The 21,730-nt window shown below is 36.6% G+C and overlaps 1 protein-coding gene across 1 annotated transcript in view; it reads right to left on the bottom strand.

The window, feature by feature from the left end:
• LOC124596565 (ATP-binding cassette sub-family C member 12-like) overlaps nucleotides 1–21,730 on the bottom strand; it is a 526,900-nt gene that overhangs the window by 312,700 nt on the left and 192,470 nt on the right. The window contains exons 10-13 of the mRNA XM_047135749.1: nucleotides 19,501–19,611; nucleotides 19,264–19,415; nucleotides 15,914–16,007; nucleotides 3,445–3,647 (exon numbers count right to left, since the gene is read on the bottom strand). Of these exons, the coding sequence (XP_046991705.1) occupies nucleotides 3,445–3,647; nucleotides 15,914–16,007; nucleotides 19,264–19,415; nucleotides 19,501–19,611 (560 nt within the window). The remainder of the gene's footprint in view (nucleotides 1–3,444; nucleotides 3,648–15,913; nucleotides 16,008–19,263; nucleotides 19,416–19,500; nucleotides 19,612–21,730) is intronic.

Here is a 21,730-nt window from a genome sequence, read left to right as displayed (position 1 = left end):
CTTCCCAAGTGCTCAAACCCATACATAATTCATAGCAAGTGGTTTATTTTCAAAGTGATGCTAAATTCTTGCATGAACTACACGCAGACCACAGTCAAAGACTTCCCCTAATCAATATTGTGAAGTATGTCAACCACGTTAGGTCAAATAGCTTTGCAGGACTAATAGTCAGTACTTTGTGTGAAATTCTTAGATTGGCTTCATTTTGCTCCTTTATGTCCTCTATGTCATTTCCAGTTGCACTGAAAATGGTGTCATTAGCATGCAGAAACGATTTATAGGCATGACCCTAGCTAGCTCATTAATATAAGTTATAATCAATAAGGATCCCAGTACAGAACCTTGAGGCATGCCTCTTGAAACATCTAGGAGTTCAGAGCTCATACCATTGAAGTGTACCTTCTGCTTCCTATTGTCAAGACATGATTCTTTAAGTGTAATGCCATAACACCTACATTCATCATTTAGAATCTGATTACTCACAGAGTCAAACGACTTGCTTAGATCAATCAGTAGGGCACTAACAGATGATTTTGCTTCAGAGGCATTGTGTATTACCAAAACAACATTTTCAATAACTTTCAGTGGACATGAATTTTTCCTGAAGCCATACTAAGTGTTTAGGCTAACAGCCTTTCTGTAGTGGTAACACTAGTTCCTGTCAGATCTCTGAAGTTAAGAACTGTCAGGCTGGGCTAACTCTTGGATGGGTGACTATCCAGGTCTGCTGAGTGCTGTTGGCAAGTAGGGTACACTCAGTTTTTGTGAGGCCAATTGAGGAGCTACTTGACTGAGAAGTAGCAACGGTGGCCATGAAAATTGACAATGGCTGGGAGAGCAGTGTGCCCCTCCATACCCACATCCAGTGAAGCCTATCAGCTGAGGATGACATGGCAGTCAGTTGGTGCCATTGGATCTTCTGAGGCCTGCTCAGATGGAGATACTGAGTGTTTGTCAGTGTTCCACTGCAGATGAAATGTTTGTAAATCTGTTGGTACATACAATGTTCTACTATTTTCAAAAGTATTGGTACAAAAGAAATAGGAAGGAAGTAAATAGCATTCTTAGTGAAAACACTGTTACTGAAACAGAACACCACATTTTGGGAAGCTAGTCAGTGTAATTTAATAGAAATGATTTCTGTATCTAAACATACTAGCTAAAATTGATATCCTTCCACTATTCAATTATTCAGAAATATAAATCATAGTTGTAACTTGTAAAAATCTGGTTAACAACATTAGCTAAAGCTATGTCTAGTTATTGTAAAGAGATAGGTTGGAAGCCATTTTAAGCCAGTCTGCTGTGAGTCTGAACAGAGCAGGGTCTATGTCTGAATATATGGCATAGTGTATTGCAGATGGTTTAGTACATATTAAATTGGTAAATGTACAGCAGTTTATCTAGATTTTGCACCAGGAAGTTTATTCATTAATTCAGTGACTGTCTTAAACAGTTAATTCAACTGTGAAAGTGTAACCATTATCATGGGAAGCTTCAATAATGCTCACTATGGCAATAGAGTCAAACTGAAAACTGTACTATTTCCAATAGCTACTTACTGCATACATCGTTTTCAACCTAGGATGTCTGTTAGACTTCAAGGACAGTGATCTGTGAACCTTAATCAGTGACTGTGTTAAATAATTGTTTGCCACATTTGAACTTTTGTGTCACTTCAGTGTTAGGATACTGCACTTGAAAAATCATATTAGAGGTCATCATCTGAGTATAGTACACAGCTATCCAGTTATCTGTACTGTACTTGCTGTAGATGAGACTCAATATACCCATAAACAATAGTTAATTCAACATTCAAGTGCAATTAAAGTGCGTGATCTGCAAGTCCAGTGTGGATTGCATTAATTGTTAGCAAATTGTTTCCATCACCAACTTTTCAGCCAGATACAGCCGAGGTGCAGTTACTGAAGGCATTTTTGTGTGGGTAATGGTTATGCTACATCATGTAAACAAAGGTTATAGATTCACTTTTATTTGTAACACATTTTGGGTCCTAAGGGCTCATCATCAGCTATAGACAATTTTTATATCATTTCATGTTGCACTTTTGTTTGAGCTTTTCATCTAACCTGTAATTATACTACAATAATGATGTATAATGCTGAATTTGAGACAAAGTGCAGCAGTAGGAAAAGGAAGTAGTGAACTGAGAACTGTCTGCTCTCTAAAGATGCCAACCCCCCCTCCCCACCCCTCAGTCTACACCATAACCTTGGGATCAGGAATCCCACTGTACATAAAAAAAGTGAACAAATAATTGTGAATGAAGACAGTGTTTATACATGAATAAATTCATTATCACAGTCACAAAATATAGCAAGCATTGACGTTAATCACAAAATGCATCAAATCATGTGATTGTTCTTTTTTCTTTGGTCATACACAGCAAATTATCAGCATCAGTTTCTTCAGTGTTACATACATTTCTACATACAATGTGTAACAGGAAAAATCATCTTAAGCTGCCACAGTGTACGCCCATGTGATGGAATTCAAATTATTAGTGTGGAAGATTTCCTTTATTATTTAATGATGGAATGACATAAAATGTCCACTATTATAACCATAAGGGCACTTCCAGAAACAGTGACTCCAACTTGTTATGAAAATTTTAAAAAAATTGAACAGCTTGACATTTACTCTGACATTTAAAAAGAGCTTCCATACTGCACTTGTAAAATTAAAATTGAGGAATTTTTACCCATTATTTAACTGAAATGTCTTCTCATATCTGTCATAAATTCTGTATTTGGTGCTTTCAGACTGTCACCTCTTGGTCGCATGCAGTGATGTTACTGATTACTTACCAGTAACCACAACAAAGCCAGTAACTTCTTTGCAATTTAAATAGAACTGCAGTGATAATCAGTCAAGCAGCGTTAATGTTTCATGGGTGAAATAATTACAGGACAAGGCAGTGACAAATATAACTTACTGTTTCTTGAAATGACTCCACTTGAAAATGTCTTGTTGTTCAGAGTCAAGATATTGGTTCAAGATATAATGAATAAGTGGTTCTACTGCTAAAACTAATCAAACATTCAATCTGTTCTGAAAATTTCAAAACAAATGTATTCAATTTTTTGTTACAGGCACTGCATGGAAACTGAAAATGCTACAATGTTACTTTAGCAACTATCAAATGATACACATTTGTATGAAATTAATGTAAAGACATCTGCCTGTTATTGGAAAGAAAGATACATAGCCAATGAGAAGTACTTCATTAGAAAACAATATGTCGTGGTGGAAATTTTATTCTACTGTGTCTATTTTGAATCCCTTTTTTACGTTTTCATAGAAGAAGAAATTTCAGCTAGGGTAAACATCATGATATGAAAGAATTCTCACCAAGATTTGTGTTTTACTTATAAAGGGATGGGCGCAGCTTTATAAACTAATAACATCATGAATGTTACTCACCTATCACGTTTAAATTCTTCCATGAATACTATATTATCACGTAAAGTTGCATCCCACATCCAAGGGTTTTGCTTCACATATGCACAAAAACCATTTCTTGTAATATGTCCAGATCCACTTGCTATCTTTAGCTGTCCTAGTATAGCCATAAGAAGCGCTGTTTTACCAGACCCTGGTTCACCACATAATCCTATAATGCTTCCCTACACAATGAACAATACACGCACTTATAGATCAATATGTCTTAAATATAATTAATTTTACAGAAGTAAAAAAGAAAAAAAACTTGCACTAAAAATTTGGAAACAGAAGATAAAGTTAATGAATTTTAGCACCCATTAACTATTGTAATTCATTCTCATCCTTAACAATATTGTCAGTAGTAGTATAAAAAATAATTTCAATCATTAGGTGAACAAAAAAATGAATAATGAATATGTCAATTTGTGACAAACAAATCAGTCATATATGGGACTGATTTGTATGAGCTGTGAGTGGACTGAAGTTTTTATAGTTATGTTTGATCTTGTATGAATGAAATGGAATGTGTAAGCAAAACTGAAACTGAATTACAGTAATAATACAAACTCTGTACTGTTTTTGTATTTGATGTGTAAATGGTGAATGAGTAAATCACAATGTCCAATTAAGATTGTAAGATAATAATGCAGAATAGTAAGATATTATGTTCCTACCAAAGTCTGTCTTTAACTATGAGGAAAACAAAACTACAAATCAATCTCAATCAGTGATTTCATTTGTTAAAGTGTGGTAGCTATAGAAAATAGTGCTCATATTCATTGCACGATTCCTTTCAATGGAAGATAGGAGTGTCAAACAGAAAGCATAACAAAAGTATCATGTGATTAATTTTTGGACAAGGACAGCACAATTTACAGCATTTTTTCCACCAAGTGTCTAATGTTTTAGATTTGACACGGGGAGTTTATTTATAGCTGCACTACAATGTGAGCTTTCACGTGCAGGAAAATCATATCATATCATTAGTTTCTAGTCATTCCAGGAAACTATATGATTGTAAGATGGGAACATTTTGTGGTATTAGTGGGTGCCTAAAAATACTTTCCTATCTTTGTATGCTTAGGTGTTCTCTTTTTCTAATAACAGTGAGGAATATTTGTAATAATGATTCTGGTAGAAAGGAATACCTCAAATTGGAATAAGAACAATATGGAAAGGACAGAGCGCTGCCCATCGCATGAGTCACAGACAGGTACAATGAAAAGGAAAAGGAATACTGTGTATAGGCAGCCATCAGACTATGTTCCTCATCAGAAATAGATGATCCACACACATTCACACAAAACAACTCACTCACATATGGCCTGACTGCATCAGAGGTGAGCAGCAGTCTTGGCTGAGGTGTGTAGTGGGGCACAAAAGAAGTAAGGGTAGGGAGGGGGAGGGATAACAGTGTAGGGATGGGGAAGTTGCCAGTGCTGACAACGGGAGTGTGCAAAGAGGTGGTAGGTACAGGATAGGGTTGCCAGGTGCAGCATGAGGAGGTTGTGCTGAATGGGGGAAGAGGGAAGGTGTAGAGGAGAGAAGTAGAGAAGGGAAAACAGCTCTGCTGAGGTGTTGGTGGGATAGCAGGCAAGTGCAACACCAGAGTGAGAGCAGAGAATGGGATAGCATATGTAGAACAGGGATTATCAAGCACTGATGCTGGGGGTATTATATGAATAAAAGATATATCGCACTCAGAAAAGCTGGTGCTGGTGGGAAGAATTTAGATCACACAAACTATGAAACAGTTGCTAAGATCTACCATATAGTGTTGCATGGCATGATCAGCAACTGGGTGATCCAGATGATCCAGCTGTCTCTTTGCAACTTATTAGTTGCCATGCCCACATGGAATGTGGCACAGTGGTTGCAGCTAAGTTGGAAGTTAGTAGATCACATCACTGCTTTCATAGGTGGCTCTCTCTTTGATTGCGTAGGAGATGCCTGTGACAGGAATGGAGTAGATGATAGTGGGAGGATGTATGAAGCTGTGTCTATTGCAGGGACATGAGCCATGTGGTAAGGGGCTGGGAGCAGGTGTAAAATAGGGACAGAAAAGTATGTTGCACAGTTGGATGGGTGGCAGAACAACACTGTGGGACAGTGAGGAGGGGAGTGGAGAGGATATTTCTCATTTGAGGGCACCATGAGAGCTAGTCAAAACTTTGGAGCGGAATGTTATTCAGTTGCTCCAGCCCTCTGTGGTTCTCAGTCATGGGATGGGTGCTCTTTCATGGTCAGATAGTAGGTATGGGGGGTATAATAGGTGACTTGGGAGACAAGACATGGGTGCTCTGTTTCTGGACAAGGGTGAAGGGGGAAAATTTCAGTATGTGAAAAGGCCTCAGTGAAGCCTTGGCAGATTTTGAGAGGGATTGCATGTCACCACAGATGTGATGTTCACAGGTGCCTAGGCTTTATGAAACATGCTTCTTGATGTGGAATCGTGGCAGCTGTCAAAGTGGAGATATTGTTGGCTATTGGTAGGTTTGACGTGGATGGATATATCAATGTAGTGATCCTGGAAGTTGCTAGGTTTTATGTGGATGGAGCTACAAGTGTAGCCATCTTTGAGATGGAAGTTGCTTGTTGGTGGTCAGTAGGTTTGATGTAGACAGAGATACAAATGGAGCCATTTTTGAGGTGGAGGTTGACAGCAAAGGAAGGCAACTTGTTGGGTTGAGGAGGAACAGGTGGAGCAAATGGGGAAGAAGTTGTAGAGGTTCTGGAGGAATGTGGAACAAGGCATCCGCACCCTTGGACCAGATCATGCAAATGCCATCGATGAATCTGAATCAGGTGAGGGGTTTGGGATCCTGTTGGTTAGGAAGCATTCATTTAGATGGGCCATGAATAGGCTAGCATAATATGGTGCCATGTGAGAGACCACTGCAGTACCACTGTTTCCTTAATGTACAGATTGAATAACATCTGGGACAGGCTGCAATATTGTCTCATTCCCTTCTCAGCTTCTGCTTCCTTTTCATGTCCTCTGACTCTTGCAGCTGCTGTCTGGTTTCTGTACAAGTTATAAACAGTCTTCTGCTCCCTTCATTTTACCCTGCTATCTTGAGAATGTTGATGAGTGTATTCCAGTTAACATTGTCAAAACCCTCTCTAAGTCTACAAATACTATGTTTGTCTTTATTTAATCTGAGACAAGCCATAGGATCAGTATTGCCTCATGTGATCTTACATTTTTTATGGAATCCAAAATGATCTCTCAAGACTTCAGCTTCCAAAGTTTTTCTATTGTTCTGTAAATAATTCATGTCAGTATTTTGCAACTATGACTTATTAAACTGATAGTTCAGTACTATTCACATCTACTGTCTTTGTAACTGGAATTATTACATTCATCTTGAAATCTATGGGTACATTACCAGTCTCATACATCTTGCACGCCAGATGGGATAGTGTTGTCATGGCTGGCTCTCGCCAAGGATATGAATACTTCTGAGGGAGTGTCATGAATTCCAGGGGCCTTGTTAACTTTTCTCACAGTAGCAGATCTCCCCCCTCATTTTCATCTACTCCCACTTGCCCTTCTATGATACTGTCTTCAGGTTCATTTTCCTTGCATAGTCTCTTTACAATTTCCTTTCATTTTTACTTTCTTTGCTTAGAACTGATTTCCATCTGAGTTCTTAACATTCAACTGCTTCTCTTTTCTCCAAAGGTCTCTTTAATTTGCTACACATGTCATCTATCTTTCCTCTACTTATACATGCTTCTGTAGCCTTGCATTTTTTCTCTAGCCATCCCTGCTTAACCATTATTCACTACCTGTCAATCTCAGTTTTTAGATGTTTCTATTGCTGTTCGTCTGCTTCATTTGCAGCATTTTTATATTTGCTCCTTTATCAAGTAAATTTAGTATGTCCTGTGGCATTCAAAGGTTTCTACTAGGCCTTATCTTTTAACCTGTTTCATCCTTTTTTGCCTTCACTATTTCAGCTATCAAAGTGACCCATTCATCTTCTACTGAACACTATCCCTTTTAAACTCTCAATAGCCTCTTGATAATTCAACATACCCATAAGCCACCTCTGTTATTTACTGCCTTTTTGCAATCTCTTCAATTTTATCTACAGATCATAAACAATAAATTGTGAAAAGAGCCCACCACTGCCCCTGCAAATGTCTTACTATTTAAAATCTGGTTCCAAACTCTCTGTATTATCATTATATAATCAATCTGAAATCTTCCAGTGTCTTCAGGGCTCTTCCATGAATACAATTTTCTTTCATGACTCTTAATCCATGGATAACTATGATTAATTGTGCTATGCACAAAATTCTGAGGCAGATTACTGTTCCATTTCTTTTGCCCAGTCCAGAGTCTCCTACTACTTTTTCTTCCCTACCTTTTCCTACTATCAAATTCCAGTCACCCATCACAATTAAATTTTCTTCTACTTTAATTATTTAAATAATTTGTTGTATGTCATCATACATTCTTTCAGTCTCATCATCATCTATGGTAAGCTTGTACTACTGTGCTTGGTATTAGATTTGTGTCTATCTTGGCTATGATAATGCATTCACTATGTTGTTCATAGTGGCTTATCCACATTGATAGCCGGCCGAAGTGGCCGTGCGGTTAAAGGCGCTGCAGTCTGGAACCGCACGACCACTACGGTCGCAGGTTCGAATCCTGCCTCGGGCATGGATGTTTGTGATGTCCTTAGGTTAGTTAGGTTTAACTAGTTCTAAGTTCTAGGGGACTAATGACCTCAGCAGTTGAGTCCCATAGTGCTCAGAGCCATTTGAACCATTTTTTCCACATTGATATTTCCTTATTCATTATTAGACCTCCCCCTACATCATGCCTATTTGATTTTGTATTTACAACCCTTTACTCACCTGACAACATTTCCTGTTCATTCTGCTTCTGATCGTCACTAGGGACTGGAAGAACTCACATTTTGTAATAAATGTGAAATAGATGTGAAGTCTACCTCAAAATGCAAGAATGTGAAATTACCTAATAGATGTTAGAAAACTGTATCCAGAGGAACTATTTTATTGGAGATAGTTTTATTTTCAGTGTATTAATATCATAAAGGTAACCAATTTTCAGTTACTAATATTTTACATCATCTGGCGAAGCCCAGTTTGGATGATAATATACATCAGAACCTGTCTGTAAAATAAAAAAGTGCACAAACACAACAACTGTCAACTACCAATTGTGGGAATTTGTGTGGTCTATTTAAGATATATGCCATGTAGTGCAGTTAGTACTCAGCTGTGTGACCTTGCATTTTATGACACAGGAAGGTATACATTTATTTGTTTGCTCAAGTTCAAAATTTGGTGTAATGTTGATGCTTTTAATGTGGAAAATTAGGTGGCAGATGTTTTGAATGGTGGTTACATTGAATACCATCTACCAATGTCATCAAGGAACTGTGTGGTAGTCATTCCAGATTACCTTCTGTTGTGCGTTGTTCATTGTTTTATTTTCTTATTCTGAAATGAGTGAAGCAACTAATCATGGTTCCATCATGTATTTCAAGTATGACTCTTACAACCAGAAGAAATTGGTGATCCCTGTGACAGTGTGTCAGTTCTGCCTTCGCAGAATGGGGGCATAGGCTGACTGCCCTGTGAGAGGAAGGTGTAGCTTGCTTCCCTGTACCACTCCTCTATACCCTGGTGGTCAAAATTCTAGTTTGTTTACACTCACATCCAGCTGCCACTATATTGTGCTCACATTAGCTATAGTGACTGGAAAAAAAATCTGACATATTTTTCTGACTAAACTGATATTCTTCCCCTTGTTGTTCTAATAGAATTACTTTCAGTTCTACTTCTACGATAAGTGCATGTTCAGTTCTATCTGTAGTATTGTCAGGCAATTGTCACAATGGCTATAAATGGTCATGAAAGGTTGAAATTAATATTCTGCAGATTTCATAATCATGTGATTGGGCAAGAAAAGACAAAGAATGTTGAAAAACACCTTCAATAAGAGATGCATTCAGTGAAAAAGCTGCTGCTTTTCAATAGAACAGTCATTTCTTGGAAGCTTAAATACAGCCAAACAAAGAAAACAAAGACCATTTTGTGGTAAAAAACTCTCGAAGTTTTTCAAAAGAAAACATTCCACTCAAAAAGTTCCCAATCAGCACTTTTTTGCAGTCAATTTCAAAGGACTAATGCTTTGTTTATCTTCACTTATGTAGTTTGACAACCTTTTAAATTTGTGTGTTTAATAATTTACAAACAAAAAATTGATGCAATATTTCTAGTTCCTAACCATCAGTAATTTGACTTCAACATATCCATTCCTCTTTTTAAATTCCCTAACCTACCTACTTGATTAAGGAATGTAACATTCCATGGTCTGACCCATGGAACGACAGTTTTTCTTTTCCTGATGACAATATTGTCCTGTGTAGTACCTGCTCAAGATCTGAATGGTGCACTATTTTACCTCTGCAATGTCTTCTCCAAGAGGATGTCATCATCATTTAACCAAGTAGTAGAACTGCATGCCCTTGGGAAAAATAACAGCCGTAGTTTTCCCACACTTTTAGCAGTTCATAGCCCAAGCACAGCAAGGTCATGTTGGTTAATGCTATGAGACCAGATCAGTCAGTCATTGAGACTGTTGACCCTGCAACTATTGAGAAGTCTGTTGTCTCTCTTCAGGTACTACATATTAGTCTGGCATCTCCATATGTACTTCTCCATTGTGATTGCACCTCTGATGCGGCTTTCTCTATCATTGAGTCAGGCAAGCCACCCCACTTTGGCAAGGTCTGCAGTTCTTGGAGGAGGGGGGGGGGGGGGGGGGTGTCAACGGGAGTACAAATTGTTAAAGAGTTGAAGTCTTGAACTTACAAAGACTCACATATGACATTTCAAACAAGAACAAATGACCAGCAAAATTAATAATGCAAAAACAGTTATCAATTCAGAATAATAGGTAGTTTTTAATCCACACTGTTCTCCTGATTGAAAGGTGTGAAAGGGGAGGCTCTTCTATATCTACATCTGTACTCCACAAGCCACCTTAAGGTGTGTGATGGTGGGTACTTGTGTACCAGTGCCACTTTCCCCTTTTCCTGCTGTTCGAGTTGTATATGGTTCATGGGAAGGACAATTGCTGGTACCCCTCTGTGTAGGCTCAAATCTCTTATTTTATCTTGATGGTCCTTTTGTGAGATATACAGAGGAGGAAGCAATGTACTGGGTGACTCTTCTAAGAACATACACTCTCAGAACTTTAACAGTACACCATACTGTGACACAGAATGACTCTCTTGCAGCATCTGTCACTAGAGTTGGCTGAGCATCTCCATAATTATTCTGCCCTTACTAAGTGAACCTGTAACAAACATGCTGTTCTTCTTTAGATCTTCCACCAGCCGTGGTAGCCAAGCGGTTCTAGGTGCTACAGCCTGGAAGCGCGCAACCGTTACAGTCGCAGGTTCGAATCCTGCCTCGGGCATGGATGTGTGTGATGTCCTTAGGTTAGTTAGGTTTAAGTAGTTCTAAGTTCTAGGGGACTGATGACCTCAGATGTTAAGTCCAATAGTGCTCAGAGCCATTTGAACCCTTTTTTTAGATCTTCCCTATTTCCTCCATCAGTCCTATCTCATATAGATTCCATACTGACAAGCAAGATTTAAGTATTGGTTGAATGGGTGTTTTGTAATCTACTTCCTTTATAAATAGACTACAGTTCCTGAGCATTCTCCTAGTGAATCTCAGTCTATCATCTGCCTTACTTGCAGTTAATTTTATGTGGCTGTTCCACTTCAGATCACTGTATACATCTACTTGTAGATATTTTATGGAAATAAGTGCTTCCAGTGATTTTTCAGCAGTTGTATAATCATAGAAGAAAGTGTCTTTCTGTAAATGAATTTGCAATACATTACATTCATTTACGCTGACAGTCAGTTACCATTTGCTGCACCAATCATCAATCATTTGCAGATCTTCCTTTCCACTTCAATTTTGCAGCATCATGATCTATCTGTATATAATAACATCATCAGTGAAAAGCCTCATGGAACTTCTGATGTTATCTACAAGGTTGTCGGTATATATTGTGAAAAATGATGGTCCTACAACGCTTTCCTAGGGCACACCTGAAGTTACATTTACATCTGCAGACTTCTATCCATTCGAAATGACATGCTGTATTCTGTTCGCTATAAACTCTTCAGTCCAGTCACACAGTTGGTCTGATAATCCACATGCTAATGGTTTGTTCATTAGGTATAAGCAGCAGTGTGTGTTTTTTGCAGAGACCAAATTTGTTTTTACTTGGTATCTTCATTACAGAGTCAGTGCATGAGTTAGGAAATGTTCTTAGTAATTTGTCAAAGACAAGATGTAATTATTTTAAATATGGGTTATGTAATTACAAGAATTTCACTTGTTTATTTATTGTTTTATTTGTTTTATCTGTCTTGGTGATGTCTCAGTTGTCACAGTTGTGAAGAATTACCACACCATCAAATATGACCAGCTGCCTGTATTAGTGCACAAGCAAAATTCAGGTCAGTGAGTCAAAGGTTGCTGGTAATAATGAAAGCAATGGACATACAAAAACAGCCAAAAGAAACTATAAAAAATATTATTGTTTGTTGTTTTCCAAACTGTCACATACACTAAAAAGATAATTTAGTTTATATGTGGATAGAACCACATCAGTCATCAGTATTCAACTTGAAAACTATATGTCGATATTTAGTGGAAACAATCTACAACGGTCACAAATTATTTTTTCGTAAAGTACTGATTTATTTCAACTGAACTGTTCTGTACAATCATTAGTTATGGAACTAATGGTTCAAAAATAGGATGCTATGATTGGATGATTCTACTACTGATACTGATCAGCACAATTTCCTTTACAAAATAATTAATGAATCATAAATTATTTATCTGTCATAAGTATAATAGGAAATATCTTGTTTTGTAATTCATGATCTACATACAATAGAATAAGGAAGTAAGATCTTTTTCCCTGTTATTAACAGGTAAGCTAAGGTGAAATTAAATTATGAAGCAACTACACTATCTAATGAGTATTACAGTACTCCAATAAGGAGTACAAAAATGAATAATTTTTAACTCTTCTATCCATAATACTTACTTTTTTCCTCTCATGGTTTATAGTATCATTCCCTGTAGCACAAATTGACTTTCATCAATGAATATTCTATTTCCATCATTTTAGCTTCACACTTTAAGTAATGCTAAAACCAAAGGAAAATACAATTGCTCTCTCTCTTTCTCTCTCTCTCTCTGTCTCTCTCTCTTTCTCTCTCACCATGTGCCAGAGAGAGAGAGAGAGAGAGAGAGAGAGAGTGAAAGAGGAGGGGTGAAGGGGGGTGGGAAAGAGGGGGGAGAGAAAGGGGGGGGGAAATAAAGAGGGGAGAGACAGGTAGATAGATAGATAGAGAGAGAGAGAGACCATGTGCCGGAGAGAGAGAAAGGGGTGGAGAAGAGGGGTGAAGGAATGAGGGGGGAGGTAGAGGAGTAGAACAGAAACAGAGAGAGAGAGAGAGAGAGAGAGAGAGAGAGAGAGAGAGAGAGAGGAGGGGGGCAGAATCTTTGACATGAAATATGTAGGAAAGAAAGTACTTTGTCATTCTGTGTAAAAGGATGCACGAAACCAGACATTTATGGCAATCACATGTTCTTACATAAGGAAGCCTGCTATTATTTATTTTACTTATTGCTTATTTAACCTAACTTGATTAGAACCTTGAGACCATCTCTTACATATAACTAGGAACAAAACACAACAAACTACATCAAAACTTTCTAGTAATAATAATTCACATTAATAAAGGTGCTAATAATAACTAACACTACTACTGCTAATATTAGAATAACAATAATAATAAAGGGCTGTGAGAATGATATATTGGTTAGTCTAGTATATTCAAAGCTGTGTTTTGTCTTATTTGAAGCAGAAGTGATAATGAAGAGGTGATGATGGAAAGGACAGTGAAAATGGCTGTTATGAAAGAAGAGAATTTAAATAGAGCAAATGGGGAGGCAGAATTGGTTGGTGGAAGGGGGTTTCATCAGAATGAACTGCAGGCAACCGTATAAAAATGAAATCAGTTGTAATAGAAGGTGGACCATTTGCTGTTTCTTGGCTTTATTTCTCTGATATTTGGCAGAAGATTTTTTCGCAGTGGGTTATCTGATACATAAAACAATTTAGAGAATGTTGGAGTATATTTAGCTGTCCAGAGTATTTTAAATTGTTGAAAATGGGTATTTCTGCTGTACTGTTCAGACAGTAGTGTAGGAGTTGAAGATAAATAAAAGTGAGTACAAGAACTGAGAAGACAATAGAGCAAACACAGGATATGCTTGTCGGTAAGTTATGATGATAACTGTTAGTAGTCTGCAGTGATATGACTGAAATAGCATATGTATTGGATGTACCAAACACAAGCATTTGTCACCAGTTCCAGCCAACATGAGCTCTGATTCGAAAGTCCTTGGAGAATAGAATTATCTTAATCAAGTATGGGGGGGGGGGGGCAACTTGTGATTCTCTGAGCATCACATTGTTACTGATATGGACAAGGTAAATGTAAGTGGATATAAGCTCTCTGCACATGTAATGAGAGAAAATATGGAGAAAGGAGGAGTTGCCATGTATGTCAAAAGTTATCATTGTGCAAAAAGTATAGAAACAAAAAAGTTTTGTGTAGAGAAACATACAGAAGCATGTGCCTGTGAGCTTAAATTAAATAAAGGCACATTCATAATTGTAACTGAATATAGGTCCCCATCAGGAAATTTTCATCTATTTCTGAAAACTTTGGACTCCTTGTGCTATCTGTCAGACAGGGGGAAGCAAATTATTATTTGTATTATTGTATTATTCAATGTAGATTCTCTGAAAGAGGGTAATAGGAAAAATGACCTTGAAGTATTACTCGGTTCTTTCAATTTGACACCCGTTATTGATTTTCCTTCTCGGGTGGTAAAGGATAGCAGCTCACTGATAGATAACTTCTTTATAGACCAAGACAAGTTTAACCAGATAAATGCTCAGCCTGTTGAGAATGGTCTTTCTGATCATGGTGCACAGCTAGTTACAATATATGACATAGCTCCATTCAGCAATACTAAACAGTCCTCCAAAGTAGTACGTTCAGTTAACGATTTAACAATTGCAAATTTCAGGGAAAGCCTACAGCAGTTAGACTGGGATGAGGTGTACCGTGAACCTGATGCCAATTTGAAATATAATTTATATCATGACTTTTTGTAAATATTCCAAATTTTTAGGTGTGTCCATTGATGAGCGATTAAATTGGAAGAAACATATTGATGATCTGCTGAAACGTTTGAGTTCAGCTACATATGCAATAAGGGTCATTGCAAATTTTGGTGATAAACATCTTAGTAAATTAGCTTACTACGCCTATTTTCACTCATTGCTTTCATATGGCATCATATTTTGGGGTAATTCATCACTCAGGAATAAAGTATTTATTGCACAAAAGCGTGTAATCAGAATAATAGCTGGAGTCCACCCAAGATCATCCTGCAGACACTTATTTAAGGATCTAGGGATATTCACAGTATCTTCTCAGTACATTTACTCTCTTATGAAATTTGTTATTAACAACCAAACCCAATTCAAAAGTAATAGCGGTGTGCATAACTACAATACTAGGAGAAAGGATGATCTTCACTATTCAAGATTAAATCTAATTTTGGCACAGAAAGGGGTGAATTATACTGGCACTAAAGTCTTTGGTCACTTACCAAATAGTATCAAAAGTCTGACAGATAACCAACAAGTATTTAAGAAGAAATTAAAAGAATTTCTGAATGACAACTCCTTCTACTCCATAGAGGAATTTTTAGATATAAATTAAGAAAAAAAAGAAAATAATATAAAAAAAAAAAAAGTTGTTATATTAACTTAAGTATGTTGTTAAATTAACTTAATTATGTCATGTATTGGAAAATTTGACTTGTTCCACATCATTACGAAATATCGTATTCACGATCCATGGAACTAGTATTAATCTAATCTAATCTAATCTACGAGTTTCTTCATAAGCTCAATAGGAACTACTTTATTATTTTATTTCATTACCCTGTTTCTGGTTTCTGCTTCATAATTATAAGTTTTACAAGTTCCTGTTTAGAATTATATTGATGTTTAAATTCATAACTTTTTGTAATCACTATGACATCCCTTTAAAATGCTGATTACTTTTCCCAGTCTATTATCTATACACACTCTCATATGGTGAGCTTGTAAAATCTCTCTGAATATATTTAATTTTAAGTCCAACATTTTACTATACGTTTAGCTTCAAAAAGAACACAGTAGGTGCAAAACATTTACTCTACATAAAAAAAAGATTTTTGATCATGAAAAAGTCAACAAAGTGGTGCATTAGTTCAAAGGGACATTATTTGTAATTACCTTTTCAGCAATAAGACTGATGTTTTCCAAAATTAATGAATTTGTTCTTGTCATATTTAAATCTTCATGTCTACTACGAAGTACTCCACAACACCTAAAATATTAAAAAAAGTACATCTGATTTTATTTTAAAGTGGTGGCATCCACAACTGAAATGATTTTTAATATCAATGAACTGTAAAATGTTTATAACTGAATGATTATCATGTTGCGTAGTGTTTAAAGAATAAATCTTGTAACACCGTGGAGAGGAAAAAAAAAAAAAAAAAAAAAAAAAAAAGCTACCATGATGTTTACAGCTGATAATAAGTGTACAATATGCGAATGTACATTTTTCTGTAAAAATATACTGTAGTATGCCCACTTGACAACTACATTTTTACTTCACACATGGTTATTCATTTAATGTGGTACCTTTCAAAAACAAAATCATAGACAAATAATGTTTCTCAATCTTTTTCCCCCTCATTTAATAACACAGAGTTAGCACTTTTTCTGTCTTGATAGTACTCCAAAAATTGCAGCTTAATAGCACATTTATACATTATTGTTATTATGGCTTACAATGGTCATTTTCCATTCTTATAAAGGAACTTTAGACATAAAAATGATTAAATATCCACAGAACAATACAGGGGGAGTCAAAAGTCCTTGGACACCTTCATAAGTTGGAAGATTAAAGGGAAAATTGAAATGTGATGATGTGAACATAGGTTTGATGTGAGGCCACAACTTTTGGAGTGAATGTCATTCATGGCCGCTATCTTGAAATCCGCCATTTTGGATACAAGTCATTTTTTTTAAATGGGAAGGACGGTGTATGACACATCAAATAACACTTGCTTGAGCTCTGGAATTGAGTGGTGTAATTTGTTTTTGTCTATCTTGTATAGTTTAGAAGTTACTAATGTTCAAAGTTACCTTGATACTGACTCATGTCTCTCTTTCTTCCAGGTGATCTAAAATGGGTCTGACACATGAACAGAAGATCAAAATCATCCTTATATCCGGGGAACACAGTTATCAAACAATAGCAGCTGACTACAACTGACGGCACACAGACAGAGAACCGGTATCGCACAGCACGGTGACTCACGTGATCACCAAATTCTGGGAGACGGGCTCTGTCCACGATAAGGCACATAGTGGGCGACCAAGGACTGCCACCAATGTGGAAACTGCAACCGTGGTTGTTGCCTTGTTTGTGAAAAGTCCTATACAAAGTACCTGTCGTGTGGCCCTAGCATATGGAATAAGCCAGTCCTCCGTTGTTCAGATATTGCACACCAATAAGTGGCATCCTTAAAAGCTGCAGATGCAACATCGACTTAATGAGGATGGCCCTGATCACCGGTTGGAGTTCTACCTGTGGGGTACTGAACAAAATGAACTGGATCCTTTGTTTGCCAAGGGCATACTGTTCAGTGATGAGGTGTATTTCACTTTGAACGGGGAGATTAATCAATATAATTGTCGATACTGGAGAGACGCAAATCCGAACTGGGTTGCCCCAATTCGAGAACGTAGTCCAGCAAAGGTGATGGTGTGGTGTGGCATATGGGACACCCGCATCATTGGGCTATTTTTCATTTACAACACCTTAATTGCACCACAGTATCTGATGCTGCTGCAGGACCTTGGGTTCCCTTCCGCACTGAACACTGACAGCATTTTCCCATCTTATTTTCAGCATGATGGCACCCCTCCAAGCTACGGCATTAGTGTCCATGAATGGTTGGAGGAACAACTGCCAGGGAAGTGGATTGGTTGCCGTGGTCCCGTAGAGTGGTCACCCAGATCCCCTGACTTAACGCCCCTTGATTTTTATCTATGGGGACATCTTAAACAGATAGTGTATGCTGAGAGCATCCGTGATTTGAGACACCTGGATGAACGCATACAACATGCCTGTGACCAAATTGCTGGAGACACTCTCCTCCGTGTGCAGTCAGAGTGGTTGCGGTGACTACAGTTGTGCATTACGTGGGATGGACAACACGTAGAACATGTGTTGTAACAGTCGGTATGAAGGTAATTTCCCAACTTTGAACATTAATAACCTCTAAACTGTACAAGATAGACAAAAACAAATTACACCACTCAATTCCAGAGCTCAAGCGAGTGTTATTTGATGTGCCATACACACCCTTCCCATTTAAAAAAAAAAAAAAAAAGGACACTTGAATCCAAAATGCCGGATTTCAATATGGCGGCCATGAATGACATTCACTCCAAAAGTTGTGGCCTCACATCAAACCTATGTTCCCATCATCACATTTCAATTTTCCCTTTAATCTTCCAGCTTATGAAGGTGTCCAAGGACTTTTGACTCACCCACTATATATAGTGTAAACAAACAAACACACAAAAATTTGTATAGTTGAATGTGTACATCTCTTAAGCAGTCTGCAGATCTTGATTTTTTTTTTTTTTCAGTCTTATTCCACAGAAACAGTTGGTTAACAGAGTAGTTGGCCTATAATGGGAATGTTGTTACACGTAGCTGTGTCACTAAACATGTTTCTTTTACAGCTAACACCTCCATTTACTTTGTTGAGAAATAACTGTGCATTTTATCCATAAGATATGCAATTTTGTTAATAAAATTCAATAGCATATCTCAAAATTCTATTGCAGTTCATTCAGATCCCACTATCTATAACATTTTAATACAGAATATTTTCGTTATGCTAAACAGTTAGTGTGTGACAAGTGATGTTATGGGAAGTAACATAAATAAATGTTCTGCAGGAAATTCAAGGAATCTGGTTTTTTTTCACAGTTTTTAACTTTTTAAGTCTGTATTCTTTATTCAAACTTGTGAAGACTATGTTTATTACCAAACACAGATTAGTCTTTTTGCTTGAAAATTAACTTCAATTTATATTATTATAAACTAATTTTATGGAAATTAGTTTGTGGGAATTAAATTCACTAATAACCAGAATTCCTCAACATTGACTGTTTTCATGTATAAAACATGTTCTGAGTGAACGGTAGCCAACTGCTAACATGAAATAATGATTTCTTTTGTATTTGTTCTTTATTGCCAAGTTTCCTCAGCTTATCATTGGCAATAATGTGATTTGCGAATAACTACTCACAGAAGCCTATTCAAATTCTTTACGAAGTACCCTGAATAAGTATCTAGAATTGTACAGTGTTCCGTCTTTGAAGGACTTCATGTGTATAATTACAAATAATTAGATGCAATAGAAAAAAATGTAAGGGGCAAAATAAATATTAATGCTGAAAATGTTAGACTGTCAGTGGTGAAACTGCAAACCCTCAGATGGTATAAAGATGGGAACAGACAACATAAATGACAAAATTTCAACTTATTCTAGTACCAATTTGCAGTAATGTTTCCATTTTCATTCTTCTGGTGAGAAGTATCAGACACTGGCAGCCACTCACAGGATATTTTATTAACAGAAACAGCAACCTGCTGATCTATGCCTCTGTTAACATTTTGTATTATTGTTGGCAATAGCTGAGTTTCCTACAAAAGTAAAATACATAAAAAATTTTATGAGTGTAATTAAAACTGACAAATATTTTGAAACTATAATCAAGATGAACCTTACCTTCAGTCTTGAAAGTGATATTTCAGCACTCTTTATGTATGATATCCCTGTCCAGAAATGATGAAGGGATGTCTTCAAGGGAATAAATGCCAGAAACAATGCTCCCAAGACCTAAAATAAAAAATCTGTATTGTGAAATATTTTTTCACCTCTCTCTCTCTCTCTCTCTCTTTGGAACATTGTTAATTATGTTTCTAATGTTTATTTTATTTTTAGGTAATCAGGGAAACAAAACACAAATGATGGGGATGGCAAGCTGCCTACACAGCTAATAATCTTAAGTAAAGAATTTATAAGATATGACATTCTTCAAACTAAAGGTAAAAGTGAAAGAATATTTTAGATGCATTTAAACACAAAGGCTTGCATAAAACATGTACATGGCACATAGGGTAGAATTAACATTCTGTAATTGCTTCATGCTGGAGGGAGAAATATTACATGCTTTGCCTAAACATACATGAGCTCATATAATAATCAGTAGTGTTGGTACAAGTAAAACAATTCATGGGGATTTCTGTGTACTGAAGAAATTCCTTCATATATATGGTAAGACATGACTTCTGAATTATGAGGGCATGCTTGACATTTTGATGTACAGAATTAGAGGGAAAACAATTTTTTAACGCTTTTGACATGAAGAGTCCCAGGCAAAGAAGTAAAGCATGTATTCTTGATAAATTCCAGTGCTTCTTTCAGAGATTAAGAAGAGAGAAAATTAAAAAGATAGTGATAGCTGTTAACTTCATCAAAAACATGATAAATGAAACCAGCAGAATTTGCTGGTCTGATTTGAGCACATGATGTCAGGCTCAATTTCACAGAATTCACAAGAGAGAATTGGTGAATTGCAACCTGTATAGGTAACATTCTACAAAATTGATGACACAAAACAAATTCTGCTTTGATTTAGTGATTGCTGAACATTTGGCATTTGTTTTGGAGCTATATGAATCAATTAACTAGGAATTCAGGACATGTGCATCAATGACACTGCAGGGAAAAAAAACGATTATCTTTAGCTGGCAGTCACACCTTTATTTTGTCTGCCGTTGCCAGTTTACATGTCAAATACCATCATTAAGGTAATGAAGAAATCAGAAAATGTACATAAAACATTCATTAAGAAACATTTACAAAATATATTTCTCTATAACAGCTAATGAATGGTATAAAGTGAAACTTTAAAATTTAGGCAGCCCCTTACCACTGGCACACCGTCAGCAAGCTCATGAATGGTGCACGTCATATGCTAAAAGTAAAAGTTGATGTTATGCTTTAATCAAACAATGTAAAATCCAAGATAGAATATAACAATATTATGAAAAGGGAAGTTGCTACTCACCATATAGTGGAGATGCTGAGTCGTAGATAGGTACAACAAAACGACTGTCACAAATAAGCTTTCAGCCTTTGACAGAGGCCTTATTGGCCGAAAGCTTATTTGTGACAGTCTTTTTCTTGTGCCTATCTACTATATGGTGAGGAGCAACTTATCTTTTCATAATGATGTTATGTTTTAAATAGACACAAATTCTGTCCTGAATTGGTAATAGTGTGCCCCCACCTCACACACACAAAGACTGTGAACACAGTTTTTTTATTTTTTATCATTTTACATTCCATATTTTATGTGATTTGTACTTTTATACATCTTTTTTCATTCAGACTTTTTTTTAAGAAGTCTACAGCAAATAATTTTTTCTGGTTGTGTCACTTACTGATGCAACTGACAGTATATCAAGAATGTGTAAATAACACTTCAATAAAGAAAATATGAGTATATTTGACAGTAGACAGCATGAAGAAAGTTGACCACTACATATTCATCTACAAACATGTACTGCAAACCACTGTGTATGGCAGAAGGTACTTTGCATGGTACCACATGTTAGCATTTCTTATCATTCCCAATGTGTATGCAATGCAGGAAGAATGATTGTTTAAATGCATCTGCGAATGCTGTAATTAGTTTATTCCTTTCTTCACAAACCCTTTGGGAGTGATATGTAGGGAGCTGAAGAATATCTGTAGCTCCTTCATTTAACACACAATCTTGAAACTATGTAAGTAAGTTTTCGCAGTATAATTGTCTTCTCTGTTCAAGAGACTGTAAATTCAGGTTTTTCAACATTAATGTAACATTCTACTGTGATTCATCCTGCAATACAACATGGCAAAAATGTTTTTGGCGAAGTTTGGGATGTGTATCATTGTTTAACACAAGAAA

This window comes from Schistocerca americana, chromosome 2, assembly GCF_021461395.2.
Source record: "Schistocerca americana isolate TAMUIC-IGC-003095 chromosome 2, iqSchAmer2.1, whole genome shotgun sequence".
Lineage (NCBI taxonomy): Eukaryota > Metazoa > Arthropoda > Insecta > Orthoptera > Acrididae > Schistocerca > Schistocerca americana.
This window is presented reverse-complemented; position numbering and strand designations above follow the sequence as displayed.